The sequence below is a fragment of the Sceloporus occidentalis genome, unplaced genomic scaffold (genome assembly GCF_023333645.1).
Source record: "Sceloporus occidentalis isolate IW3139 unplaced genomic scaffold, rSceOcc1.0.p SCAF_4, whole genome shotgun sequence".
Classification (NCBI taxonomy): Eukaryota; Metazoa; Chordata; class Lepidosauria; order Squamata; family Phrynosomatidae; genus Sceloporus; species Sceloporus occidentalis.
In genome coordinates this window covers 52,347,504-52,372,145 of record NW_028316984.1, presented here as the reverse complement: position 1 = coordinate 52,372,145, position 24,642 = coordinate 52,347,504, and the positions used below count along the sequence as shown (strand labels likewise).

Here is a 24,642-nt window from a genome sequence, read left to right as displayed (position 1 = left end):
TGAATATATACGGTACTTCCAAAGAATCAGCTATTAGACCCTGAAGCAATGTGAAGACATTAATTTGCTGGCCTATCTTTCTGAGAAGATAGGTGAAAAGTAAATAAGGGCTACACCTACCTGCTACGAATGAACAACCTAATTGGGAAATGCATGATTATTTCAATTATATATGCACTGAAAATGGTATAGGCAAGAAAACTCCCCTGGAAAGCTTTCATGATTTTTGTGCATATGCCATAATGTATCCTATCCAATTATGCTGCATTATATTATGTGAAAGTAATTACATTAAAGTAACAAGCTGTCTTTCCTCCACTCCTCCTCAGCACCCACTGAAAATAGGGTTTTTTGTATGTGTCCTAATGTGTGTAAAGTGTAGCATTGTCATCCTTGAATAGAAAGCTACCATTTGAAATATTCTGGAAGCACTATGATTACTTTCTGAATTACACTTCCTGGCACTGTTCAGTATATGTGTTTTCTGGATCTTCATGTGTTCTGTGCAGCATTTATCCCCGAAGGAAGGAGGGGGGAAATTGAAATTTTAATGCTAAGTGGCTTATGCTTAAAAGCACACACATGTTCCTATTTTTACATTGCTAAAACCCTGACACTGTCTGCAGTCCAACTTCAAATGCTTCTCAAGGTTAAAAGGCTTGACAGAAAATAGACTTGGTCAGAAGATGACAGTCTTAGCTGAAGGAGTGAGCATTTTGTGCCAACTTCCAGTGCTAGTTAAACAAATATATAAGCACATCCCCACAGACAATTATGGGAATTACATTTGCTTACCATATTTGACAAGCCACAGATAATAGGAAGATCCTTGACCTTTTGTCTCTACTCAGTATTGTTAAATGGTGAAAACTCCTGAAATGGAACTGTGTGGATTAATGTACTCTGCCCCAACCAGTATCGGTGATTTATCTGTATTTTTCCCATTTAATAAGAACCCGTGCCAAATATTTTCCTTTTCCATTTGATTGTCCTTGTGCACAACCTGTACTCAGGATAAGAGGCTACCATCAGGACAGAATACAGAGAAATAGCTGCTACCTACTGAAAAACGTCAAGGATGAAAGTGCAAAGGCAGGTTTACAGCTGAAGATTAATAAAACAAAAACAATAACCACAGATGATTTACATAACTTTAAAGTAGATGGCGAAGACATTGAAATAGTTCAAGATTTTCCATACTTTGGCTCAGTCATTAATCAGAATGGAGACTGCAGTCAAGGAATTAAAAGTCTAGGATTTGGAAGAACACCTATGAAGGAACTAGACAAGATTCTCAAATGACAAGATATATCATTGAATATTAAAGTTGGGATTGTCTGTGCCATCGTATTTTCCATTTCTGTGTGTGTTTGTGAAAGATGATAGGAAGAAAATCAACTCATTTGAGATGTAGAGTTGGAGATGTGTTTCTGCGGTTATTATGAACTGCTGAAAATACCAAAAAATGGCTCCTAGAGAAAATGGCAGAGGATATTATTATTATTATTATTATTATTATTATTAGCAATGGCATATCCCTCTCTGAAGAAACTTGCCAAACACTGTGATAGTTTCTCCTTAGGGTTGCCTAAATCGGAAGCAACTTGAGGGCACACAACAACAACAAGAGCAAATAAAACTATGAACTCTCCTGAGAAGCTGAGATGACTAAATGGAGATCGTTATACTTTGGGCATATCATGAGAAGGCATGACTCCCTAGAAAAGACAATAATGCTTGGTAAGGTAGAAGGCAGTAGAAAAAGAGGACTGCATTTCAGATGGACAGACTCAATCAAAGAAGCCGTGGCCCTGAGTTTGCAGGACCTGAACAGGCCAGTTAATGATAAGGTGACTTGGAGGTCTCTCATTCTTAGGAAAGTCAATTTGACAGCTGTTAACAGCAATAATAATAATAATAATAATAATTATTATTATTTATGTTTCCCCGCCTCTCCCGGTGGATGAAAGTGGGGTTACAGACTAAATAAAAGCACAAGTGTTTACATAAAATTCAATTAAAAGCAGCTAAAAACAATAAAATATCCAACATCAGACAATAACAATAGCATCAACAAGCAGGCAGGGATCATACACAGACAGGGCATGTCATTCATATCCGGGGAGGTATTCATGTCAGGTGGGGTATGCTTGATTCAAAAGCTTGGTTTTAACTGCTTTTCTAAATGTTTCTAACGAGGCCGCCGAGCAAATCTCCTCAGGAAGACTGTTCCAGAGTCTTGAAGCCGTTGTTGAAAATGCTCTTTGTGAAGTAGCAACATACTTAGAGGTTGCTATCTCCAATAGGTTCTTACCCGATGTTCTAAGAGTGCGAGGCGGATTGCATAGGGAGATGCGTTCTCGTAAGTAACTCGGGCCCAAGCCATGTAGGGCTTTATAGGTAATAACCAACACCTTGTACTGTGCCCGGAAGCAAATAGGGAGCCAGTGAAGATCTTTTAAAATTAGAATTATCGGCATGGATATGTACTAGATGCAAGCACACACACTCTGTATAATAAAATAGTCATCTCTTCATGCATGAATACATCCTAAACGAATCATGAATGTCACTGCTTTGTTGTTGTTGTTTTTGTTGTTGTTGTTGTGTGTCTTCAAGTTGATCTGACTTATGGTGACCTTATTAAAAAATTTTCTTGGAAAGATTTGTTCTCCGGGGGGGGGGGGGGTTGGCTGGCTGGGAAAGGGTCAATTGGCCCAAGGTTACTGGGGTTTTCTATGTCTAAAGGGTACCATAATTCATACTCTAGTCTTCCAGAGCGCTAGTTCAGTATTCAAACCCCAACACTATGCTGCCTCAATTAATGGAAATAATAGATTAATATAAGTGCCGGTAATTGTAATTTACTATAGAAAACATTAAGCATAAGAACCTGTAAACCCTCAAATTCATTGTAGCATTTCAAAAGGTCCTTGAAAAGAAAGGTGGACAAAAACTCAGGGCTTCATAATATTTACAATCAAGGTCGTTGATTGGAGTACATTTTAACATAAAATATAAGTTAACATAAAGTAAAGAGTTAGAGTGTGGGATGGTGGGTTCTTCTTTTAATGAAGAGTTAATTACTTGATGTGGAAGCAAAATTTAATTAGTTACATTGGTCATTTATTTACTTATTGATTGGGACATTTGTTTTTAAAGAAACCATGGAGATAATGTCATATTGGATAATCACCATTGTTTCTTAGTAGGATGCATATTTATTTATTTATTTATTTAGGTATTTATATCCCACCCTTCAGCCCTAATGGCTCTCATTTTTATTGGTTCCCTAAAAAGTAGTATTTTTGTATTTTTTTATATCTAGCTTCCCCTGCATGATATTTTACAGAAGACTTGGATTACAATCTCTACTGTAGTCCAGTTCAGGGCTTAGAATATTAAATACATTCAATAAGATTAACTTTCAGATACTAGAAAATTAATTAAGGTAATTCTTATTTTAACACTAATAATGAAACTAGTTTACTTAGTTGAAGTAATTGATTGATTAAACATTGATTACAGTAAAATATTGATTGAGTAACATCGATTAAAATTTTAGACCACAGGATTTACAGAGATTGGCATGGAGGTTGTATGCTTTGTTATTATTAGAACAGCATGTTTTGTCAATGACTCCTTCAAAAAGGCTCTTTTTGCCCCGCATGGATTTTTTATATACAAATTCAAGTATACACGGTTTGAAAATGTTCCAAAATTGTATAAATTTCAAATATCAAACCTTGATTTTCCATTTTTTATAAGGGACACCATTTTGCTATGTCATTATATTTAATGGGACTTGAGCATCCACAGATTTTGTTATACACGGAGGAATCTTGGAACCAAACCCAGTGTATAACAAGAATCCAATGTATTCCTCTAACCTTGAATTTTTCCCCACATGGACTACAAAACCCTTAATCTAATTGTTGCTTTCGAATGGTGGGAATCCAACATGTTTGGGAACTTTCAGGTTGAACAGGCTGTCCCAAAGCATGGAATTTTATTTTCCAAACTCTTTAATTCTGTTCAACTTTTCATTCCACAAACATGTATACTTCATTCATTCTTCAGGTGCATTGTTAATAATGAATATTTTATTCAAGTTAGAGGGCACAGCACTAAATGAATGGCTACAAAGGTCAGTCAGAGATTCATAGATGGAAAATTTCTTAATCGGAAATACAGTCGGTCCTCCTTATATGCGGATTTGCCATCCGCGGATTTGAGCATCCGCGGATGGCAAATCGGGAAATTGTCCCCAATGGCGGCGTGCGTGCATGCGTACCGCCATTGGGGACAATTTCCTTCTCCTCCCTCCCCTGCCTCGCTTCCCTCCTCCCTTCCCTCCCTGCCTCCCTCCCTTCCCTTCCCCTTACTTACCTTTCGTCACAGCGGCTTGGCCTCTGCCACCGCCGCTGCGAGGGAAGTCGGTCGCCGCCGTGAAAGGGTACGATGGCGGTGCTGGAGGCCTCTTGGCCCCCAACAGCACCGCCACCGGGCCTTTCCTGTGGCGGCGGGGAGGAAGCAGGGCTGCTGCGCTGGAGGCCTTCAAGGCCTCCTGCGCCGGCATCCTGCCTCCTCCGCCGCGGAAGGGCCGGATACCGGTGCTGGAGGCCAAGAGCGCCCCAGCACCGACACCCGCCCCTTCCGCGGCGCTGAGGGTGCCGGGTGACGGTGCCGGAGGCCTTGAAGGCCTCTGGCGCTGCTTCCCTCCGCGCCTCCTCTTCGCAAAGAAAAGCGAAGAGGCGCGGAGGGAAGCAGCACCAGAGGCCTTCAAGACCTCCGGCACCGACAACGTACCCTTTCACGGCATCAGCGCCAGTGAGGAAGCCGAGGTTTGGCCTCCGCCACCGCCACTGCCACCCGACTTCCCTCGCAGCGGTGGCGGCGGAGGCCAAGCCGCTGTGATGAAAGGTAAGTAAGGGGAAGGGAAGGGAGGGAGGCAGGGAGGGAAGGGAGGAGGGAAGCGAGGCAGGGGAGGGAGAAGGAACTTTTGTTCCAATGGCGGCGTGTGTGCACGCGTGCCGCCATTGGAACAAATGGGACTTGAGCATACGCGGATTTTGCTATACGTGTGGGGGGGTCTGGAACGGATCCCCCGCGTATAACAAGGATCCACTGTATTTTTTGAGTCTCAGAGCATATGCACAACATTTTTATTTGTAACTTAATCACTGCATCCTTTCTGCTTCCTCATTTCCAGTCAAGAAGTTTGGTCTGCAGGTATCAGTGGTCAAGTATACATTTGTTAGCCAGAAGTAGTGATTTCAAGTTTTAACTATCACTTATCTAGCCCCCCCCCCCTCTTCTTTGCACCCATCGTACCTTCAATATACTGTATTATTAAAGGGGGAAGGGGAAGGGAAAGGCAGGGATGAGAGAGATGGAAAACCAAGAGAGAAAGAAATGGGTGGATCCAAGGGGGAAAAATCACTTTATTAGCACTGTATGAGCAACGTTATGAAAAACCTCAAATAATATTATAGAACATTGTGTATTATAGAAAAATATATAATATAAATAAGTCCAGAATATATATCAGTAGAGGAACAGAGACTACTGAAGACAATCACACTGTGACTTCACATTCATATAGATCAAAAACATTTTCCTTCCACATGGGGAGTGTATTTGCCTTTGAAGCCCAGAAGGACTGACACCCTGAAAGGTCCCTGGCTGTTTAGGGAAGTTGGCTTCCTGCTGCACAAACTATTTTCCCACTCCATTCCATCCCAGGACTCACTTTCCTCCTTTTCCATTACTCTTTCACAAACCTGAATTCCAGAAATTCTTCTACTGTGACCCCACATCCTGTCCCTGATGCCTTTCCAAAGAAATCACATTGATTAATCTGCCTCATAACGGATTTCTTCTCATAATATTTTTTTTCTAATAAGAAAATAGGCCTTCTGAATGTGAAAGAGGAAAGTGTAAAAAATTCTAACAAATTTTAGTGACCTAAACTAAACTAAAGAATTGTTTCAGTGTAAATTGAGGACAGACTTTAGAAAAGTCACTAGAAAAATATGGTGAAATAATAACGAGAGCCAGAGTAGCGTATTGGTTTGAGTGTTGGATTGTGACTCTGGAGACTGGGGTTCGATTCCCAGCTCAGCCATGAAACCCCTTGGGTGACATTGGGCAAGTCACATGCTCTCATCCTCAGGAAAAGGCAATAGCAAACCTCCTCTGAACAAGTCTTGCCAATAAAATCATAAGTTCACTTTAGGGTCACCATATGTTGGAAATGATTTGAAGGCACACAACAACAATAATTAATTAAATAGCAAGATAATTTCAAGCTCTTGCTCTTTTAATTAAAAAATGGAGGAATTAGCATGTCAATTTTTTAAAAGTGAAAGAGGAAACTGCCCAGCTTGAGGCTTTCTAGGCAGAGGGTGTTAAGGAAGAAGATAAGAAGAAGAGGCGGAAAATCCGTGGGTGGAAATAGTTGATAATTCCCCCTTGTCATGGACGGATCATTTCCTGGTAGAGGTGATAATCAAGGCTTCTACCCAGATCCCCCCCGGGGGTGGTGGACCGATTAGGATGGTCCACCCTCGAAGGCTGATGGAACCTGAGAGGTTCCAAGAAGCCTTAGAGGGGCTCACGGTTGGAAATGACGGCGACTCTGTTGATGCCCTTACCGGTATCTGGAATACCGGTCTCTCTGGGGCTATACACAGAATCGCTCCCAAGCGCCCTCTCAGGCCCGCTTCCAAACGCAAGCCCTGGTACACGGAAGATCTCCGGGCGAGGAAGCGGGCTCTGCGACGGCTAGAGTACCGTTGGCGGAAACACCTTCGCTTAAGCGACAAGACTCTCCTAGACCGACTGTTAGAGGACTATGGAGAGGCAATACGAGCAACAAAGAATTCGTTCTATGGTGCTCGTATTGCGTCCGCGGAGTCGCGTCCAGCAGAGTTGTTCAGGGTGGTCAGGGAGCTAACTCAGCTCCCTCCCGCCCTGAACCAGATCCTTGAACCCTCTAAGGCCTGCTGCGACTTGTTTAACGACTTTTTCGTGGATAAAACTTCTCGTATAAGCGAAGGTCTGAACGCCGACATTATGGCAGAACCTAGGGTAGAAGCGTCCAGAGCCTCCGTGGACTATATTATACTGGATCAGTTTGAGTCGGTGAGTACCGAGGATGTGGACAAGATCCTCGGAAGTGTTCGGAAAACAACCTGCTCTCTTGATCCCTGTCCCTCATGGTTAGCGGCCCAGGGGGGACCGGCGGTGACACTTTTGTTACGCCGGATAATTAATACATCTTTCAGGGATGGACGATTTCCATCGGATCTTAAATTGGCCATAGTAAGACCGATCCTAAAAAAGCCCTCCCTTGACCCCCTGGTTCATAATAATTATCGGCCGGTGTCGCTGCTACCATTCTTGGGGAAGGTGATTGAGAGGGCGGTTGCGATCCAGCTTCAGGCGGTCTTGGATGAAACGGACTATCTGGACCCATTTCAAACTGGCTTCCGGGCGGGTCACGGGGTTGAGACAGCCATGGTCGCCTTGGTCGATGATCTCCGTCTGGGCATTGACAGGGGAAGCGTGTCCCTGTTGGTGCTCTTGGACATCTCAGCGGCTTTCGATACCATAGACCATGGTATCCTTCTGGGGCGCCTGGCTGAGGTGGGAATCGGGGGCACTGCGCTCCAGTGGTTCCGCTCCTACCTCTCTGGGAGGTCCCAGATGGTGCAGCTGGGGGACGTGTGCTCCAGCGAGCGGGCCCTTAAAACTGGGGTCCCTCAAGGAGCCATTTTGTCCCCCATGCTATTTAACATTTACATGAAACCGCTGGGAGAGATCATCCGGAGATATGGGGCGCGGGGTTATCAGTACGCTGATGACACCCAAATCATTTTCTCTATGTCTCCGACTGATGCAGTGACCGGGGATGGCGTCTCTCCTCTTGTGGCCTGTCTGGAGTCAGTAATGGGCTGGATGAGGGAAAACCGACTCAAGCTTAATCCAGAAAAAACGGAGGTACTAGTGATAGGTTCCCCTGGACCAGGAATGACGGTGGTTCCACCTGTCCTGAATGGGGTCACGCTCCCCGTGAAGGACTCCGTGCGCAGTCTGGGGGTGCTTCTTGACTCTTCCCTTCACCTGACTGCTCAGGTGAATGCGACGGTCAAGAGTACCTGTTATCAGCTTCGGCTGATTCGCCAGCTGCGCCCATACCTGGCTCAGAGGGACCTTGAAACTGTTGTACACGCTCTGGTAACTTCGAGACTGGATTTCTGTAATGTACTCTACATGGGGCAACCCTTATACCAAACTCGGAAGCTGCAACTGGTGCAGAACATGGCAGCGCGGCTGGTCACTGGTGCTCCCAGGACCAGCCATATAACACCCGTGCTTAAAGATCTCCATTGGCTGCCCATTCGCTTCCGAGCGCAATATAAGGCGTTGGTTATCACCTATAAAGCCCTAAATGGCTTGGGCCCAGGATTCCTGAAGGACCGCCTCTCCCCGTACATTCCGCCTCGCACCCTCAGAACATCTGGGCAGCAAATCCTGAAGGTGCCTGGGGCTAGGTTGGCTGCTACTGCCAGAAGATCTTTTTCCACAGCTGCCCCAGCCCTCTGGAATATGTTGCCCACGGAGCTCCGCTCATCTACCACCCTGGCCCAATTTAGGAAGGGCCTAAAAACCTTCCTATTTAATCAGGCATTCCCCGACTAAACATCCTGTGGGCCTCCCTCCTCTCTCGTGGCCGTGAGGTTGGGCTAAGGGGTTTTTTATTGTTTTTAAGGATTGTTATTGTTAATGTATGTTTTTAATCTTGTATCTTGTTTGCGCTTCGGTGCATTTTGTTAGCCGCCCTGATCACCCGGAAGGGCGGGGTACAAATAAAAATTTTATTTATTTATTATTTATAAAATGTTGTCAATATTATGCCATGCTCCTTATGTTAACATGTAAATATGTTCAATATCAGTAGTGGATTAAAATTACCCAAATACTGTTTCCAAGTTCTGTAAAGATTTCACATTGAATGTACTGTATAGACAACATGTAGTGAAAAAAGTTATGTGTATGATAGAATAGAGAAGTTGACTGCTTTTGTGATGAAGGATTCCACTTGGATTCAGGATTCAAATCTGAGTTGCAGTGCTCTTAATTCTATTGGTTTTGAGGTTTTTTTCCATTACCTTATTGCTATCTTTTTAGTTTCTGTTAACAGATGGCCATCCAGCCTCTGTTTAAAGACCTCACTGGTACTGTTTGAAATTGTGCCTTCAGTATCTCCCTTTTGAGAAACTCCCATCCATCCTGAACTCCCTTCTATTTTAGTATTCCTGACCATGGGATCATCCCCAGTATTTCTTTACGTTTACTGAAATCAGCTCTCCTAAAGTCTAGAATGCATGTCTGACTATGCCTGGCTTCTCCTTTCCACTCTCTAGGAGACAAACCTAATGATCCCACTACTTGCACCCCATTAACCAAGTCATCTTTGTTGGTTAGGATCAGATCTAAAATAGCTGATCCCCTTGTTGCCTCTTCCACCTTTTGGACAATGAAATTGTCTTCAAGGCAAGTGAGGAATTTGCTAGACCTTGAGGATTTGGCTGAGTTTGAATTCCAGCAAATATCAGGATAATTGAAGTCACCCATCACAACTACATCTCTAGAAAGGCGTCATCAAATTCATCCATCTGACTGGAGGGGTCTGTAGTAGTATATATGTGATGACTCTGCCACTGTTATTAGTTTTTAATAGTTATGTAATTTTAAATCTTATATTGTTTAATATTTTTAAGGGGGGATACTTTCTATATATGGATGTACTATTTTAACTGTTGTAAGCCGCTTTGATTGTTTTAACAAAAAGTGGGGTATAAATAAAAAGTTTTATTTATTTAGGGAAGAAGATAAAACAGCTTGCTTTGTGATATGGCGGTAGGACATAGTAAGAAAGAACAGTTCTCATCTATCTCTTTCCTACAGATCTCCTTCATTTTGTGCAAAATGGAATGGCACTGAATGTTGTGTAAGGAAACAAGGAAGCTGTGAAATACTATTTCCTAAGATTTTATTTTCCTCTTGAATATTTTGTTTGGGGGCAGTAGAAAATGAATCACCACTGCCCCCCCCCCACCTGTTTATATACCCCCTGTGGTAGGGACCTGCTTTTTTCCTGACTCAGTGCAGAGATGATTTGATGGGTTAATAAGAGTAATCACTCAGAGGAGACGACAGGTCCTTATGGACAGCATACTGTTCCCTGGTGCAGGTTGAGATTGACTCATATGTTCCCTTCTCAAATATTATCTAAAGTAGTATTTCATTGGGGATTTTCTCCTTTATTTGTTTTGGATCTGGGTATGGGTATCTTAACTGCATGAAGTTAAGATGTGACATGGAGTAGATTTCCTAAAAGGAAACTGAAAGGACTCTAATTTTGGTTAGAAAGTGAATGGTTGTGTCTATGAAATAGAAGCCCCTTCCCCAAAACATGCTGTGTTTGTTCACATTCGGATTCAAATTACAAGAAAAGAAATTCCATCTAAAGATTATAAAGGGCTTTTTAAATGTAAGAACTGTTCAGCAGTGGAATGGACTGTCTCGGATGGTGGGATGGTGGTGGACTCTTCTTGGCAAGTTTTTCAACAAAGGTTGGATGGGCTTCTTTCAGCAGTGCTGTAAGTGTGTATTTCTGCATGGTAGGGGTTGGACCCTTGTGGTCCTTTCCAACTCTATGATTCTGTGTTCTAGAGAATCACTGGTTGCATTAACCTTGATAGGCATGCCAGGCTACTGAAGCATAAACATTACCCACACACACACACACACACTGTATATTCACACACACACACACACATACATACGTACATACATACAGTGGACCCTTGTTATATGCAGGGGTTTGGTTCCAAGATCTCCCATGTATAACAAAATCCATGTATGCTCAAGTCCCATTAAATATAATGACATAGCAAAATGGTGTCCCTTATAAAAAGTGGGAAATCAAGTTTGTTATTTTAAATTTATACTTTTTTTTAACCTTTTCAAATTGTGTATGCTTGAATCCATATATTAAAAAATCTGTGTATAGGAAGGGCCGACTGTATATGTTTGTTTCTGAGGTGATATCTATTCCACCAAGCTCTTCTGGACAGCTTACATAAAATAATGCAGTTAAACTGTGGATGCTTACATTCTTCTAGGGCAGGATTTCTCACCTAGAGTTCCCGGGAACCCTAGGATTCTGTGATAGGACACTAGGGGTTTCATGAGAGATGGTGATTTGAAAGAAATAAACATTTTAAAAGGTATTTAAAAATATTTTTTATATGCAGGAGCATAAAAAACAGCATTTTTTTTAAATGAAGGAGCTTCCTGAGACTTTAAAATTATCCCAAGGGTTTCTCCAGGATAAAAAAGTTGAGAAAGGCTGGGATGTCATTCCACTACAACCATTCCAGGTTCTAACTGCATATGTCTTCAAGAATACGCTAGCCGTTAGCTACCAAGTCATGGTGACTTTCTTATCACCTTCTGCAACAGAGGCAATATACATCTATATTTGAAATTGCTGGAGAGTGCTTGAACTCAATTTCCATTTGGTGGGCCACTCTCCAAACAGAATGTTTGACTAGACAGGCCCTAGGTCTAATCCATTCTGGCTCTTCTTATGTTTTAAAAAGCCACTGTTCCCATCATGTTTCATTCTTGATGAGAACTGTAGTCCCACAAAACCTGGACAGCCACAATTGCCCATCCCTGTACTTGCTGAGTCTTAATCGTTCATGCATTCAAACTTAGCTTCTTAGAAAACTGAAATATGTAGCGGGATAAGTGCTTTTTAAGAGTTATGTAGCTTCTTGAGTACATAGCAGATAAAAGTCATAGACACATTTTGATAGTATTTGCTGCTGCTGTTGTTGTTAATGATGATAACATTGTATGCCTTCAAGTTGTTTCTGACTTATGACGGTAGGAGAACCTATTGCCAGGTTTTCTTGGCAAGATTTGTTCAGAGGAGATTTGCTATTGCCTTCTCCTGAGGCTGAGAGAGTGCAACTTGCCCAAGGTCACCAAGTGGGTTTCAAGGACTAACTGGGATTTGAACCCTGGTCTCCAGATGACTAGTTTGAGGTCCTGGTATCTGCTGTGGTTTGGTTCCAGGACCCCCATGGATACCACAATCCATGGATGCTCAAGCCCCATTAAATAAAGTGTCACAGTAAAATGATGTTCTTTATACAAAATGGCAAAATCAAGGTTTGCTTTTTTGGGGAATAATATATATATATATATATATATATATATATATATATATATATATATATATTCCAAGCTGCTGATGGTTAAATCTCTGAATAGTGAACCCCCTAGAGATAGAGAGTCAACTGTGTTCCTATTTTTATAGTAAATAAAATTATCTTCTTAACATATTTACTGCTTGTGTTTTCTTCCCCTTAGATTTTCACAGTGAAGCTGTATCATCATGAGAGAATCACAAGAAATGCCCAGGAGTACTTTGGACAATGAATGGAAGAGTACAAGAAAGCAAAAAGATAGCAGCATTTAAAATAATTTAATAGTTGGAGATCTTGGCCATGGTTCACCTGGAAAAATGGGACTTATTCTCTCAAAATACAAATTAACTTAAGCAGTGATCAACTTGGAGTCATGCTGCTGAACTAAGAAAAAAAATGTTTTTCTCTTTTCCTGGCCAGTACCAGAGCATTGATGGATTATGATTTTCCCAAGCTGGAAACATTCATTTTTACCCATTTAAGCTGTCCTTATGACTATATAAGGAATAAAGTATTTCATATTTAATATTAATCAGAATGGGCAACTGACTTGTCAACAACACAAAATGGGAGATTTTATGGAGTAAGCCAGAATTTTCCTAATGCACTTTGTACACACTGGGAATTGCTGTACTATATGGCCGTCTTCTGAAGGCCATGATGACATATAAAATAAGGATATCATCTCATTGTTGATATCTTTGAGGAGTCACAAGCAGAATTTTTTTAAAAAATGAATGGAAGCAAGGAATGTGACATTGGGGACAAAGATGGAGGGCTACCAGCAGTACAAGTCCCAGTTGGATGGCAACGAAGAGTGGATCAAAGTGGAGTTCTGTATATTAGGTAAAAAACCCAAACAATTATATGTGTTACAATACTTAGAAATGCTGAATAAGCAATTCTGTGACTGTTTCCTTGATAGCTAAAAGCCTCCTCATCTAGCCCTAGAAGCCATTAATTCCACCCATTTATATATCATACAAAACATTTGATGAATGCTTTGTTTTGTGGTTTCCTCTAGGACCCTTCATCTTTTGATTCTGTGCAGTGGCATCTAGATTTTATTGTGCCTTGTACAGCCTAAAGATGGAAAGCTGTACATTTGAAGGATGTTCCAGTAAACAACATTATTCCTGAAGAAAACATCATCAAGCTAGATGAACTGGATTTCTCACATGCTAGCTTTCCATGGATGGAGAGGAGTGTGTGTGTGTGTGTGTTTAAGAGGAAACACATTCAACATGTTATCTTTCATCTGTAGTCTGGTGATTTAATGACCCTTTACTATCTGGGATCTGAAATGGATCCTGGTCAGTAAAACTAAACTGAGACATAGATTTTTGCTTGTTATGTTAAAGGAAGCCATGCTACTTCGCTGCACTGTTAGGTGCACCATTTAAAATTAAAATATTTTACAAGTTTAGTGAATTCCTTCCCCCACCAACACACACTTTGCTCAATTTGTATCCCAGAATTCCTTTAGCTTAGAGTGCCTTTCTACTTTTATATGTCTTGATTTTAATAGAAACAGTCCATCCTGGGAAATAGTATGGGTACTGCACACCTTCTCTGTTCCTCTGATGTGAAGGGGTGGGGCCAGTAATGATTCCACAGTTGGTTTACAGAGTTGCTAATGGGGCATGCTAAGTTCTCCAGATTTTTGCTTGACAACTTTCCTTCTTGCCAGAAATCCTTCAATTTTTGAAGGTTTGGTCCTCTGAGTAATAAGAAATCCACAGATTACTAAACAGCAAAAGTAAATTTCGTTAAAAACATAACTTAGAATTCTTTAATAGGAAGACTAAAAGCAGTAGCTGGACAAAGATGTGCCCATTTAACTTAAATTAGCAATAATCACTATTGGTGTTCCCCAGAAGCTAGAGGGAACAAGGGGAAATGTCCCTGCAATGGCTATGCACTTTGAGATGGCTCAGCACACTTTCTAAGTACCAAACAAGAAGATGGGCTCATTCCCAGGCCCCTGTAAAGAACTGTCCTACAAACTGTATAGCAGTGGCTATGCATTTTAGCATGATGTCAGAGACAAGACCCTGCTCCATCCATGAGTTGACAGCAAGGGAAGGCTATGACAAGTATACATTTCAACTGGCTGCCAAGATCAAAATTGTTGAACCTTTGTACATTATGGGAAACTTCCTTCGTTCCATTCCCAGCTAAGCAGCCTCTTCAGTGGACTTGCTTTGCACAGAGGCCTAGCAAAACTACCAATGCTTCAAGAGGCTGAAGAGACCAAATACAGCATGACAGAAGTACTCTCCTGCTTGGTATTTACCCTATGCAAGATTTATCCACTGGATGTTTCTTACATAAGAACACAGAATATTATGTAAACAATCTAACCAACACAGCATTGTTGCCCATAAGCACTTACATAAGTAGTCATATTACTAAAAGTTTTTCCCCTGGAATCCTGTATAAGCTTAAATGTGTCTCCTTCTGTAGAAGAATATTTTCACTGCTTGAAGTCAGAGTAGAGAGGCCAAACTTTGAACTTCACCTTTCAAAACTAATTGGTTACAATGACTAGTGTAAATCCCCCAACAAGATAAATAATTCCTTATAGTTATGATATTTAAAGAGTAACTTTACTTGTTGTTCAGAAGTGAAATAAGTGCTTTTATTTAGTTCTTTTAAAAATGCTGCAAGCCACACTGGTAAAAAAACAAAAAACAGTAGTGATGTGGCATGTGTCCTCTAATTAGAAAAGTAACTAAAACAATTACACTTGTCCATGAAAAAGACATGAAATTATCTCCCAGTATATTACAGTCATAACAAGGGATATCATCACTCCTTTTACAATGTAATTTATATTTACACTGTAATTTAGGTTCATTATTGAAAAAAGAAATTCAAACTAGTTACTTCTAAGCTGTTGATACACTTTCTCGTATAGTAGGAAATGTGGTACAGCTGGAATTACTGTATAGTAGTTCTGCGCTTCTTCCATTAATTATAAGTTATACAGTGCATTATACATTAATAGAAAAGTTGATATTCTGCAATGTCCAAGAGAAAAATATAACATCTTTGAAATATCAAGCCTTGAATCTTTATTGTAAAATGTAGGGTAGAGGGGGGAAAGATAGAAGTATTGTTCTAATGTGGAAATTGAATTTGTCTTTCTTTTTGTGGGTACTGTTGCAAGACAGATGTTGTTTGTTTTTATACATTGCTGCTTGCATATTGCACATACAGACTATTTTCTAATAATATTCATTAATGTACTTGTGTTCCATTTTCTTATTCTTTCAGTCCTAGTGGGTCTTTATTGTCCTGTCTGGAACAGGTTAAAACATACCTGCTGACTGATGGAACATGTAAATGTGGTTTAGAATGTCCTCTCATCCTTCCTAAGGTAAAATGAGATGCTTTAATATCATGCATGTAAAACTAATATATATAGAACTAAATATTTTACAGTCGTTGCCAAGATGTTGACATGGATTAGAGCAATTAAATTTTAAATCTCTTTGTTTTGCGGCTCCAGTTTTAAAAGGCATTATTTTGAAGCAAACCCATTTTTAAAGCAAGACTGCATGTTTTAACAGGTCATGAAGACTGTGAGTGTGTCTCTTTGATTTTCAGATGCAGCTTATTTGTGGATTCTGTGGTGGTGCTTGAAGGAGAAAAATCTGCTCTTCTGTCTTCTTGAGCATCAAAGCAGAACTTTTACCTTAACTTGGAGTACTAAACAGTTATATTTAAGAGAGAGAAATAAGACAAGGCAATTACTGTACAGATATATCTACTGATATAAAAGTTAAAAAGAAAAATATTACCAGAAGCGGGGGGGGGGGGGATTAGGAGCCTTATTTTCATCTGGCACCTTACTCATTTTAATAATGGCAATTCTATTAACAGGGATGGCATTGGAAGGGAACTGTAGCTCTTTTCCCCTCTATTTCAGAAGTAGGGACACTTTCCATCAATTTTTCTAAATCTTATATAGTAGTGTTGAAATCATTCTCCAAGTGTGGATCCTAATGCAGGCAAAAAGTAACTTTTGTGAGACTACCTTCAAAAACCAATCCCCTCCCAAAAAAAGGTCACTGAGGAATGAATGAGTTCTATGGATGTAGAAAGTTGTCTGATTCCATGCAGACAAATCATAAGGTGGGGGAGATGGAATGAGTTATCCTAAAAGGAGAAGGATGCACAATGTGTGAGCTGGGATTTCAAAGCAGGTGGCAACATATCTTTTACAAATCTTGCTTGTGTCTTTTTCTTACCATACAGTTGTGCAATGGCAACTGTGTAGGGGCCAGGGGCCATTCCCTCCCCCCTCCCCCAATGCCTACTGCCCAGACTACACCAGTGAATTATCACATCATTGGAATTGACATAATGTCACTCCTGGTTCTCCTCTTGGCTGTTTTACAGCCACATTTGAAGGTGTTGTTGGTATTTGGAGGGTTGTGGGCATGAACAGTCATGTTGCTGACATGTATGGGGCATGTTGGGGTGATTTTCAGGCAAAACAAAATCAAAACTATTCCTCCAATTATTGGGGATTGGAGTATTCTCTGAATGGGGACTTTAGGGGCTACAAAAATGGGGTTTAAGGACTGTATGGCCTATGGACCCCACTTGCTGCACACAGGGATTCTGTTTCATTTTCTTAGGATGACTGCACTTTCCCCCCACATTCTCCTCCTTTTAACTGTTGAAATGCTTAATACAAGTGTCAAGCAAAGTGTATAAATGTGGTCATGGCCCATGAGGGCCTTACCATGTAGGAAGAAATGCAAAGTACCATTTGAAGCACCATAACTTTTTGGAGACCTGTTCAATCAACCATCATCATGCCTTAGAACCAGGATGGAGAAAGTGCAATCCACAGGTTGCTTCCCCTTCGCCTCCACTATGCCCTTGGAAGTTCTTTTTTTAGTGATCTTCATAAATGACTTACAGTCACATCTTGTTCTAGAAATGGCCTCTTCTGGGTTTAAAACAGTATTTCAGTCTTTTAGAACAGGAAGAAAACTATTAAAGTAACAATGTAATGGTGAAGAAATTACAGCCATTTGAGCAACCCCAGAGGAAGCCAGGTTAAAACCCCAGGACAGTTTGCCCCAGTGCTAGATACTCTCCATGGCATTAAAACAGAGATAGGTACCATATTTTCCGACGTATAAGACAACTGGGCGTATAAGACGACCCCCAACTTTTCCAGTTAAAATAATGAATTTGGGATATACTCACCGTATAAGACTACCCCTCTTCCAACGCACACCAAATAAAAATTAAAAAAAATATCAGATTTGATTTCAATATGGTAATTTTAATTCAAATGTTTATGACATGCAGGTACTTAGCAGGAAAACCTGCTGTATACAAAGCCTGCTTGGATTGGTCAGCACTCCCTGCCTGCCCAGCCCTCCCTGTCTCTGAGACTATCAGAGCGGTAGCTGCTTTCATATGATTGTGGCATACGGTGGGGATGTGGTTGCAGCCGTTTTTGAGCTTCCTCCACCATATGCGGCAACCGCAGATTCTCCAGTCCGGCTCAGAAGTTTCAGCACCTGCCTTACAAGATGACACCTGGCGTATAAGACGACCCCCGACTTTTGAGAAGATTTTCCTGGGTTAAAAAGTAGTCTTATACGCCAGAAAATACAGTAATTTCCCCAGCCTTGCACCAGAAGGGCTACTGAGAATAAAGAAGATTGTATTTTGTCAACCTTGATTTCTACATATTACCTGCTTTGAGGGAAAGTGAAGGAAACTTACTTTCAGTTTTAGTCTCCACTGAACCTTGTTTTTGTTTGTGATATAACCAAAACAACTGTGTTCATAACACTTGATATTGGCATTATTTTTAAGGTATTTAATTTTGATCCTGGAGTTGCTGTGACACAAAGAACAGCTGAAGATGTCAAAGCAGATGAAGATGTCACTAAGCTATGCATTCACAAACGAAAAATTATTGCTGTGGCTACACTTCATAAAAGCATGGAAGTGCCACATCCCTCACTGGTTCTGACTAGTCCTGGTGGTGGAACAAGTAAGTTTTACTTTTGTTTGTTTGTCTGTGGGAGAAGCTATGTAGAAATTGAATTAATGTACTAAGATATTGGTTGATGCAGTATCAATATATGGGGAAAATATGGCCAAACAAACAAAAGAGAAACAATGAACAATCAAAATTTACAGGGTAATTTTAATGTTTTTATATGGTAAGTCTTTCAGAATCATCCCCTTTCATACTAGTAATCCTAAATCTGTCGCACCCACCCCTGAACTCCTAGAAACAGAATCACATATCCTAGTGCAGAATGGGCAACTGCTGAAGTAAGGGAGCAAAGGACTGGAACCTACTTCCGGTTTCTGTGTGGGGGGCTTGCAGGATATGCCACCCCCAAATAAAGCTGGGGAGGGATTGGAGTCCTCGGAATGTGAGAGGAAAGGTTCCAGGGGGCTGTATCATAGCTCAGCAACAGGGTACTTGCTCTTCTTGCAGAAGATGTTTGTTTTAGGGGAGGGAGGGAAAACTGGGGTATTGGGTTTTTGTATGGACATAATTGTAAGCCGCCTCGATTGTCTTTTGACAGAGATGCGGGGTATAAGTAAAGTTTTATATTATTATTATTATTATTATTATTATTATTATTATTATTATTATTATGCCAAATTTAATATCTGGTACTTACAGTTGAAAGGATCTCATATAGCTTTTGGGAGAATATGTGACTATATGAATGACTATGAAGAGGCACAGTTATTCAATAGTATATTCAAGACTAGTTAGCCCAAGGGCCTGCCTCAGTGTAAGGGGAAATTTATACATGTATTTTTTGGGGTAGGTAGATTGATAGCTTAGTATGGGCAGATGCCAGGGTCGCTTTTAGCACTCAGCTTTCCAGCCCTGAATCAGGACCTGCTGCTGTTCCAACTAACTGCTGTTAGTCTTCTGGGCCAGGTAGTTTGGAGAATTTGTTTTAACTCCTATAGAAAGATTGTTCACTGTCATTGTAAGCAGGAGATGAGGGGAGGTAGGGATAGCCTCTGTCCTGACTTCTCAGGTACTTAATAACAGTGAAAACAGTTCTGTTACTTAGAAAAACTTAAATACACTTTTTTTAATGTTTAGGTTGGGCATATATGTGTAACTGTAAAAAGCATTTTAATATACTGCTCTCTGTTTCTGTGCAAACATATTGCACTCACTAAAATGTTGAAAATTAATTATGTGGCATCCAAAATGCTTTCTGATTTTATGAATCCTTTTCATTTTGCCTGCCTCTCGTGGCTGCTTTTTATTATCCTTACTCTTAGAAAGATATCTTTTCCCATATTGTCAGCAATATCTCTGTCATTCTTGCCCTGGTGGCGCAGTGGTTAAATGCTTGTACTGCAGCCATTCACTCAAAACCACAAGGTTGCGAGTTCAATACGAGCAAAAGGGCTCAAGCTCGACTCAGGCTTGCATCCTTCCGAGGTCGCTAAAAGGAGTACCCCGATTGTTGGGGACAATTAGCTTACAGTTGTAAACCACTTAGACACTATTCGTTCAGTATGAAGCGGTATATAAATTAAGCTGTTTGATTTTGTTTGTTTATTCATCTTTGGTGTCTTGTTTCTTTAATTCTCATCTTCTGTCTCCCACTGAGGAGCTGTTTTGCATGTCAGCAAAACCTCCTTTCCTCTGATACTCTCACAACACATTCTTTTTTCTTTTTTGTTTCTCTATATATCTCGCTTTCTCTTTGACCACTCTTTCTCCCAGTTCTCTCTCGAGTCCCTCCATCCATGTCCACTATGGTTTTCTTCCCATCCATTCATGCCCGCCCCGCCCCCCCCCCCCCCATGCCTGGTCCAACAACTTCTTCCTATGCATTCCTGGTGCAACATGAGGCAGCATCCCACATGCCCTTCCTGCCTTTCTCTCTTTTCCTTCTATTCTTTGCTAGACATTCCACTTGCTGCTTGCTTCCTCTGGATGCTAAATTCCAGCAAGGATAGGAGCAGGGAGGGGAGGGAAAAATAGTATATGTGGGGTTTTTTATTATTATCTTAAAATGCTATTTCTCTATATCATGTCTAGGAAAATGTCCTCAAAAACACTTTAAATTTGATTTGGGATAAAAGGCACTTTCTATATTATGGTTAAAGACCTCTTAATATATATTTTTAAAAAATAGTTTGTGTATTGGTTCTAAATTATTATTTATTTGTATATTTGTTGCATCTGTATGCTGCCTTTCTTCTAGAAGGTACCCTAACCTCTCGCCACAACAACATAGTGAGTTACAATGTGTATAAGCTCTCTTACCTGGAAACCCTGGTTTAAGACCTGAAGCATTTTTTAGGATTCTGTATGTCATGTGCACATTCATTACCTATGTACAGTTTTGTCCAGAAAGAGAAAAAAGCAATTCTGTTGTGATAATGTTTTATTTAGTTTCAATTCATAGTAACTCCCATGTACTCTACTTCAGGTGCAACTCCAATAGTACCTTCACGAGCAGCAACTCCAAGATCAATAAGGAATAAATCACATGAAGGAATTACTAACTCCATTATGCCAGAATGTAAAACTCCATTCAAATTGATGATGGGGGCCTCAAATGCCATGGGCCGGCTATATGTGCAAGAGATGACTGCAAGCCAGCAACAAGAACTTCATTCTGTCTATCCCAGACAGAGATTGGGCAGTACTGAGCATGGGCAGAAGTCTCCTTATCGTGGCAGCCATGGAGGAATGCCTAGTCCAGCTTCATCAGGATCACAGATATATGGAGATGGCTCAATCTCGCCTAGGACAGACCCACTTGGAAGTCCGGATATTTTCACAAGGAGTAATTCCAGTTTTCATGGAGCACCCAACTCTAGTCCTGTTCACATGAACAGAACCCCTCTATCCCCACCTTCAGTAATGCTACATGGTTCTCCTGTGCAGTCATCTTGTGCAATGGCTGGAAGGACTAATATACCTCTTTCCCCAACCCTGACCACAAAAAGCCCTGTAATGAAAAAGCCCATGTGTAATTTTTCAACTGGTATGGAAATGCCACGAGCAATGTTTCACCACAAACCACCTCAAGGCCCTCCACCACCGCCACCACCACCATCTTGTGCTCTTCAGAAAAAGCCATTAACATCAGAAAAGGATCCACTTGGCATTCTTGACCCCATTCCTAGCAAACCAGTGAATCAAAATCCTGTTATCATTAATCCAAGTACTTATCATTCAAATATCCACTCTCAGGTACCTGTGATGAATGTAAGCATGCCTCCAGCTGTCGTTCCTCTACCAAGTAATCTCCCTTTACCAACTGTAAAACCTGGACACACAAACCATGGGAGTCATCTGCAAAGAGTTCAGCACTCTAATTCAACCTCTCTCTCCCCCTCACCAGTAACATCTCCAGTTCATATGATGGCATCTGGAATTGGAAGGATTGAGGCTTCACCCCAAAGATCACGCTCATCTTCCACATCATCTGATCATGGAAATTTTATGATGCCTCCAATGGGACCACAGTCATCTTGTAGTAATATTAAAGTTCCCCCTCGATCTCCAAGGTCAACGATAGGGTCTCCAAGACCATCCATGCCATCAAGTCCTTCTACAAAGACTGATGGACTCCATCAGTATAAGGACATCCCAAACACATTGATTGCTGGAATGAGTAATGTATTAAATCCTCCAAGCAATGCAGTATTCCCATCTGCATCTGCTGGAAGTGGGCCCATGAAAAGTCAACCTGGCTTGCTGGGAATGCCTTTAAATCAGATCTTGAACCAGCACAATGCTGCCTCCTTTCCAGCTAGTAGTTTACTCTCAGCAGCAGCCAAAGCACAGCTAGCAAATCAAAATAAACTTGCTGGTAACAATAGCAACAGCAGTAGCAATTCTGGAACTGTTGCTAGTAGTGGCAGCAACGATGGACACAGCACTTTAAACACCATGTTTCCTCCTACTGCCAACATGCTTTTACCATCAAGTGAAGGTCAAAGTGGTCGAGCAGCACTACGAGATAAACTGATGTCTCAACAGAAAGACCCTTTGAGGAAAAGAAAACCACCAACCACTACAGTGTTGAGTTTGCTTAGGCAATCTCAGTTGGATAGTTCTGGAGTTCCTAAATCAGGGCCTGATTTGATAAGAAAGCAGAATCAAGGTTCATTTCCCATTACATCTATGTCCCAATTACTTCAGTCCATGAGCTGTCAAAGTTCTCATATGAGCAGCAATAGTACTTCTGGTTGTGGGAGCTCAAATACTGTTTTGCCTTGCTCTGCTAACCAGCTGCATTTTACAGACACTAACATGAACACTGGCACTCTACAGAATTCACTGGCACAGGATGTACCTTTGCGAGGGGAAAGTATGCACTGCCAGAATTCAAACACTAACTTTGGCCATGGCTCTAGCCCTGGCCCAAACAACCATCTTGCAAGTTTAATAAATCAGATGCAAGCTAGTGGAAATTGCAGGGTGCTCAATCAATCTGCAATGGCTTTAGGAAACTCATTACATCTGAATCCCATCCAGCCACGAATCCAAGCACCCACCACACCAGTGATACCAAACAGCATTGTGAGCAATTGCAATCAAACCAGTCCTGAAACAGGTAAGCATTTTTCTGAAGCTAGCCTCTGAAAAATATGAATCATGGTATTCTTGGTGTTTGTGTGTATATTTCTTTTGAAACAATAATATATTTGTTCTTGGCATTCTGCTAACATCACCAAACATCCAGTATAGTACAAACTAAAAAGTCAGTGCAGTTGGAGATTACGGTAATTGTATATGATGGTTTGGATCCAGATCTATCCATAGTTAGAGCAGAGCCACTGAAATGAATTTAAATTACAGATATCTAACCCTGTCTAATTCACTGATTTCAACAAATCTTTAAATATAATCCAGTCTGGATCTACTCTGCTTGCTTTTCAGAGTTTTCATCTTATTGACAGATTCTAGTGACATGGCTATCAATAGCTACTAATTATTATTTATTTTGCTTTTCTTTTAATGATAGACACTGAAGATAATTCTAATGCAGGACTATAATGTAGATTCATGTTTAGTTACATTTGTGTCCCCTTTGTCCGCAAGCACTATTTTAGTTTGCCATTACAAGCTGAATCTTCCTTATCTGAAAATGCTTGAGACTAGAAATATTTTGGAATTCAGATTTTTAATGGATTTTGGAATACCTGTATTTCCATGTGCATACACAGTGAGATATCTTAGAGATGGGACCCAAGTCTAAACACAACATTCATTCATTTTTTGTACACCTAATATACATTACCTGAAGATAATTTTATACACAATATTTTTAATAATTTTGTCTATGAGACAAAAGATTATATACATTGAATAATCAGAAACCCAAGGTATCACTATCTCACCTGCCCACGAAAAAAGTTTTGGTTTTTTATGTATTTCAGATTTTAGAATTCTGGATTAGAGAGACTCAAACTGTAATATATTTTGTCGCAGTTCATCCTTATGTATTTGTTTACTTGTTTCATTTATATTCCAATCTTCCTACAAAGAGGCCAGATCATTTTACAGGTTATATGAAACTTGGACTAATACAGAAATAGTATTGAAACCATAATTCTAATTTAAATAATAAACAAGTAATTAAATATCAATGTACAATAAAAGAAAAACTTGCACAAACAGATGTTCTTTCAGAAGGTGCCTAAATGGCAACAGCAAGAAAAAAACACAATTGATTCTCCATCAGGAGGTGTTCCACAGCCAAGGTCTACCAGGCCACCATCAGGAAAGATCTACCACATGTGGTTGTCCTACAGGCCACATTGCAGAGTAATCACAAACAACAAGGATCAAATCTCTAGAATTAGGAAGGGCTAGATATGATCTACAAAATGAGATGCCAGATTGTAATAATGCTAAAAGAAAGTAACACAGAAATCTTGATCTTTGCTCTTCCTGTTAGTTTATTTTATTAAAATATTTCATCCTGAAAGCTCAGAGTGGCATAGAATAATGATTAATAATCATTACTAACTACCATCAATATTCTCTCTTTTTTTTTTTCTGAAGTGGAGTCACTACCCTTAATCATACACTCAAAAGGATGGGAAAAGTACACCCTCTGTCTGCCCAAGTTTGAGCAGGTCAGTGTGGTTAAAAATGCATGGAGAATATTTTTCTCCTCTCCCTCTCCCTCTTCCCATGTGCCAAATATGGAACACTAGGAGGATTAATAACCCTTAAAGGGAACAATTAGTGGAAATACTAACTACATTATAGGCGTTTTCATTTCTGACCTTTTATTCAGACGTGACTCAATGTCTGTTTCTCCTCTGTTGTTAAAAGTCTGCACCCAGCTTCTAA

The 24,642-nt window shown here is 40.6% G+C and overlaps 1 protein-coding gene across 2 annotated transcripts in view; it reads left to right on the top strand.

Moving 5' to 3' along the window:
• MBD5 (methyl-CpG binding domain protein 5) overlaps positions 1-24,642 on the top strand; it is a 173,219-nt gene that overhangs the window by 102,864 nt on the left and 45,713 nt on the right. For both annotated transcript variants that reach the window (XM_089520059.1, XM_089520060.1), the window contains 4 exons: positions 12,454-13,136; positions 15,570-15,672; positions 18,141-18,321; positions 20,756-22,894. In XM_089520059.1, coding sequence (XP_089376185.1) covers positions 13,024-13,136; positions 15,570-15,672; positions 18,141-18,321; positions 20,756-22,894 — 2,536 coding nt within the window. In that variant the 5' untranslated portion in view covers positions 12,454-13,023. The remainder of the gene's footprint in view (positions 1-12,453; positions 13,137-15,569; positions 15,673-18,140; positions 18,322-20,755; positions 22,895-24,642) is intronic.